Source organism: Procambarus clarkii, chromosome 40, assembly GCF_040958095.1.
Source record: "Procambarus clarkii isolate CNS0578487 chromosome 40, FALCON_Pclarkii_2.0, whole genome shotgun sequence".
In the NCBI taxonomy this organism is placed as follows: Eukaryota; Metazoa; Arthropoda; class Malacostraca; order Decapoda; family Cambaridae; genus Procambarus; species Procambarus clarkii.
This window is the reverse complement of record NC_091189.1, coordinates 2,754,878-2,760,399: the sequence shown is the minus strand read 5'-3', so window position 1 is coordinate 2,760,399 and position 5,522 is coordinate 2,754,878. Positions and strand designations below refer to the sequence as shown.

Sequence of the window (5,522 nt, the reverse complement as noted above, 5' to 3'; positions counted from 1 at the left end):
AAGATACGCGAGTTTAGAGGCTGCTTTATAACAAAAGTTCAAGAAATGTGTAAATATTTAATTCAAAGTGATCTAGTACCAGAAACTTTAGCCAAATATCCCCCAGGTTGCTAACTGTAGGTAGTAAATGTGAGCGACTGTAACCTCCCGACAGTTGCTCACTTGATGGGGGGCGGTGTGCAGAATAGGCAAATACATTATGAAAGTTCACCGCAAATGTAAACAACTTAGCCATTGTTGATATAATAATAATATACATTAAATCATGTAACTAGCTAATCAGGACTGTAACTTGCTTAACTAATTAGTCTATAACATTTTCTACTGCCTCCCACAGCATGGGTATGGGGTCAACTTCCGCCCACAGCATGGGTATGGGGTCAAGTACCGCCCACAGCATGGGTATGGGGTCAACTTCCGCCCACTGAATGGGTATGGGGTCAAGTACCGCCCACAGCATGGGTATGGATCAACTACCGCCGACAGCATGGGTATGGGGTCAACTACCGCCCACAGCATGGGTATGGATCAACTACCGCCCACAGCATGGGTATGGGGTCAACTACCGCCCACAGTGTAGGCTGGGTCCCTCTGTTCCTCATCAGTGTAGGCTGGACCTGCTTCCCACCTCCCCAGCAGGACAGCATGGATTCTCCACCCCATCAGTGCAGGCTGGACTCCTCTCCTCCCCATCATTGCAGGCTGGACTCCTCTCCTCCCCATTAGTGCAGGCTGGACTCCTCTCCTCCCCATCAGTGCAGGCTGGACTCCTCTCCTCCCCATCAGTGCAGGCTGGACTCCTCTCCTCCCCATCAGTGCAGGCTGGACTCCTGTCCTCCCCATCGGTGCAGGGTTTTCTCCTCTCCTCCCCATCAGTGCAGGCTGGACTCCTGTCCTCCCCATCAGTGCAGGCTGGACTCCTGTCCTCCCCATCGGTGCAGGGTTTTCTCCTCTCCTCCCCATCAGTGCAGGCTGGACTCCTGTCCTCCCCATCAGTGCAGGGTTTTCTCCTCTCCTCCTCATCAGTGCAGGCTTTTCTCCTCTCCTCTCCATCAGTGCAGGCTGGACTCCTCTCCTCCCCATCAGTGCAGGCTGGGGTCCTCTCCACCCCATCAGTGCAGGCTGGACTCCTCTCCTCCCCACCAGTGCAGGCTGGGGTCCTCTCCTCCTCATCAGTGCAGGCTGGGGTCCTCTCCTCCCCATCAGTGCAGGCTGGACTCCTCTCCTCCCCATCAGCGCAGGCTGGACTCCTCTCCTCCCCACCAGTGCAGGCTGGGGTCCTCTCCTCCCCATCAGTGCAGGCTGGGGTCCTCTCCTCCCCACCAGTGCAGGCTGGGGTCCTCTCCTCCCCATCAGTGCAGGCTGGGGTCCTCTCCTCCCCACCAGTGCAGGCTGGGGTCCTCTCCTCCCCATCAGCGCAGGCTGGACTCCTCTCCTCCCCACCAGTGCAGGCTGGGGTCCTCTCCTCCCCATCAGTGCAGGCTGGACTCCTCTCCTCCCCATCAGCGCAGGCTGGACTCCTGTCCTCCCCATCGGTGCAGGGTTTTCTCCTCTCCTCTCCATCAGTGCAGGCTGGGGTCCTCTCCTCCCCATCAGTGCAGGCTGGGGTCCTCTCCTCCCCATCAGTGCAGGCTGGACTCCTCTCCTCCCCATCAGCGCAGGCTGGACTCCTCTCCTCCCCACCAGTGCAGGCTGGGGTCCTCTCCTCCCCATCAGTGCAGGCTGGGGTCCTCTCCTCTCCATCAGTGCAGGCTGGACTCCTCTCCTCCCCATCAGCGCAGGCTGGACTCCTCTCCTCCCCACCAGTGCAGGCTGGACTCCTCTCCTCCCCATCAGTGCAGGCTGGACTCCTCTCCTGCCCATCAGTGCAGGCTGGACTCCTCTCCTCCCCATCAGTGCAGGCTGGACTCCTCTCCTGCCCATCAGTGCAGGCTGGCCTCCACTTCTCCCCATCAGTGCAGGCTGGACTCCTCTCCTCCCCATCAGTGCAGGCTGGACTCCTCCCCATCAGTGCAGGCTGGACTCCTCCCCATCAGTGCAGGCTGGACTCCTCCCCATCAGTGCAGGCTGGACTCCTCCCCATCAGTGCAGGCTGGACTCCTCCCCATCAGTGCAGGCTGGACTCCTCCCCATCAGTGCAGGCTGGACTCCTCCCCATCAGTGCAGGCTGGACTCCTCCCCATCAGTGCAGGCTGGACTCCTCCCCATCAGTGCAGGCTGGGGTCCTCTCCTGCCTACCAGTTTGGCCCACAAAATATTGCAGACCATAACCAGCATACTGCATTTACTGCGTCATTTCATTTAGGAGGCGGCAGCTGCAGCTTGCCAACAAAATAGCAACATCTATTAAATAACATGCAAGAGTGAGTTTCCATTTCAAGGGCGACTGAAAACGGTCGATAGGCAAGCCGATGAAGCCAAAGCCACGGTCAGCTCTCGTTGGCTTTCTCGACGAGTGGCAGCGTTCGAATGGTCTGTAAACTGGTCCTGTATTATGGTTGTCTGAACTTACCACCTGAAGCCGCTCCCAGCGAGAGGTACAAGCAGTGTTTTGGACCTGTTAAGCTCGAGTGTATTGTTGTTGTTTTAGATTCAGCTCGTCGGAACAAAAAAGTTGCAAGTAGCACGGGCTATGGTGAGCCCGTCGTGGACTTACCTGACACAGGAGTTGGGGCTGTAACTGCTGTGTACAGTCCTGTGTATTATTGGGGGAGGAGCTTATCAAGTATGGCTTGCCAGGGTTGGTTGTAGTCCGGTTTATTTTAGCTCACGGTGAGGTGCTGTGTACAGTGGGGCATGTCTATGGCCCGGTGTAGGTCTATGGCCTCAGCAGTGGAGGTGCTGAGTAACTTGTAGCTTGTCCGGAGTGTACCAGTCATATTCTTCGAGTGTAACCTACGAGGCGACGGACCAGGAAAATGAAGCCATGAGAACTGGAATAAGGTGCGACCTATACAAGGAATTGCCGAGCTCTCTACAACACATGCGGACTCAACTCCCCATATGGCAACTCTCCCCCAGCACCCTTTTTCGCTGCATATGCTATATGTTTAGCATATGGGGAATATATATATATATATATATATATATATATATATATATATATATATATATATATATATATATATATATATATATATATATATATATTTATATATATATATATATATATATATATATATATATATATATATATATATATATATATGCGCTATAGGGGCATATATCTTACAACACCTCTATCTTATCCACTTATCGTAGCCTTCCATAGCTTATCCGGACTTAAATGATCTTATACTAACGTAAATGATCTTATTATAACCTATCTCATCTTAATGGTAGACTAATCTATAAACCTAATATATACGGACTTTGTAGGGTGACGGGAGCGGTGTGTAGGTCAGCAGTGACTTGGCTTGCTTTCTCTCTCAAAGTCTCTTGTTGTCTACTTCCTGCGAGATTCAGAGTCATATCTTTATTATGCTCCCTATACCCATCCCGTGGGCGGAAAGGGGTCACAGAGGCACATGATGGGCTCAGGAACTGAACCCCATAGTTCGTTTAGCTAAGCAGGTGACACTCTCGTGAAGCTAGTTACAGAGTTGTTAATATTACATAGACATATACATGTACGCTGCCCCCTCTGAATGCATCACCATCTTCATCACTTACAGCTACTCTAATATTTACAAAAGCTTATCGTGTTTCCATTTTAAATTTTATTTGATCTTTCCGCGCTTTATCTTGATAGTTCCTTTCTCTTCCATGATTTAAGGAAGTTCGGACTTTAAAACTTAATCAGAATAACCTTTACTAAAGCATGAATGTTGCTTTTAACATCCTAAATTCATACCCGATAGAATAAGACAAAAATATCGTCTCTCATAATTCGGTCATAGTTTACTGTAGCTCACTCTAAGACTCTTAACCTTAATCAAAGCATTTAGAATTAAAACACACACACACAGCTTTTTAAGTAAGTTTTTAGTGTAAACGCCTTTCAGTTGCCCCCTTGCTGTAAAGTTTAAAGTACCTTTATACAGGTTTTCGTGTTTCTAACATACCTGAAATTAATAAAAACAGTATTGCCAACAACAAAAATTTCATGTGTTGTATGACATCAAAGACGAAGGAAGACCAGAAAGTCTTGTAATATTGGCCTGAAACAGCCACTTGAAGAGCATACGAGCGAGCCACGTCTCTTCTTAAGAGACTAAGCAGTATAAAATCTTTAAATGAACGTTTTACTGCTCCCAAATGGACTTGTTTGGCAAGAAGAAGCGAAGAATGCCGGAACTACGTGTGGCCTAACTACCAGGAGTTCTCGAGCTTTACGAAGCCCTTACGTGTCCACTACGAGATCTGGACCTCTTATACCTCGATCACGGCAACTTAGTCGGTATTCACTAAATAGTTTATGAGTCCCTCCAGACAATAATATCTTTGGGTTGACGATCTTGTGTCACTTCGGGACTCGTAAGACATTTTAGTAAGTACCAACAAAGCCGCCATAATCAAGATACGAGGTACAGATATCGTAAGTGGGCACGTAAGTGCATCGTAAAGCCTGACCGAGCTGGCCGGTCCGTCTTGGCCACGAGGTTCACCCAGCAACTCCTGGAACAATACAGTGCTGGAACTGTATTGTTCCAAGTGTTGGAACAATACAGTGCTGGAACTGTATTGTTCCAAGTGCTGGAACAATACAGGACTACATGCAAACGTTCCATTTAGCACCAGAACTATGCTGGATAACATATAAACGCCCCACGCCTCTCCGTTGGGACTGCTAAGGTGACAACAGGTACGGTAATTGGCCATCGTTGGCAGAGGTAGTCAGTTGCAATTACAAGTTGTGCAACTTGTAAGTCTTATTGATAAAGACAAAAATTGCAACTACTGTCTGTTTTTGTTTTATCATAGGCCAAGAGCCTCCAAACTTTAATGGCAATATACCATGCTCATGATTTCATTTTTAAAGCGCTATACAAAATTTCCGACCAAAAAATGCAAGACTGAATGTATTACATTAGGTAAAGGAAAAACAATTACACACACTATAAAATAATTTTGATTGTGGGGTTTACACTGACCTCCAGGTCGCTCTAACGTTGCACAAAGAAACCCAGACGCTTGGATTTAACCTCACCCAACTTTGAAGGAGGAATGGTCTGGAGTACGGGATGGACATAGGTTGGTTGGGGGTCCCTGCCATAATTCTAGTGGGAACAGCATGCCAGGGTCACATTCTGACTCCCTCGTCGATTTTTAGCACTGCCCGCTGGCTACACTTTGCTAAATATTTTGAACAAAAAAAAATAAAAAATAAAAACAATTATTTTTTCTTATAGTAATATGCATCTTATTCACTGATATCGGGAAAATTAATATAAGTTTGTTATTATTCATATCTTGGCTGGAGTAGTATAAAACAATCCTTCCAGAGCTTCAATGGCTTTATCAAGCCCCGCCCCTTTCACAAAGCGAATGAGTAACTATTATGAACAAAGCCACAAGGGCCG

General features: G+C 48.1%; 1 protein-coding gene across 1 annotated transcript; it reads left to right on the top strand.

The window, feature by feature from the left end:
• The first annotated feature begins 458 nt into the window (after window positions 1-458).
• On the top strand, window positions 459-2,270 carry LOC138372975 (streptococcal hemagglutinin-like). The gene has a single exon (XM_069339013.1). It carries the CDS (start codon window positions 459-461, stop codon window positions 2,268-2,270), a length of 1,812 nt encoding a protein of 603 aa, XP_069195114.1.
• Window positions 2,271-5,522: the final 3,252 nt, after the last annotated feature.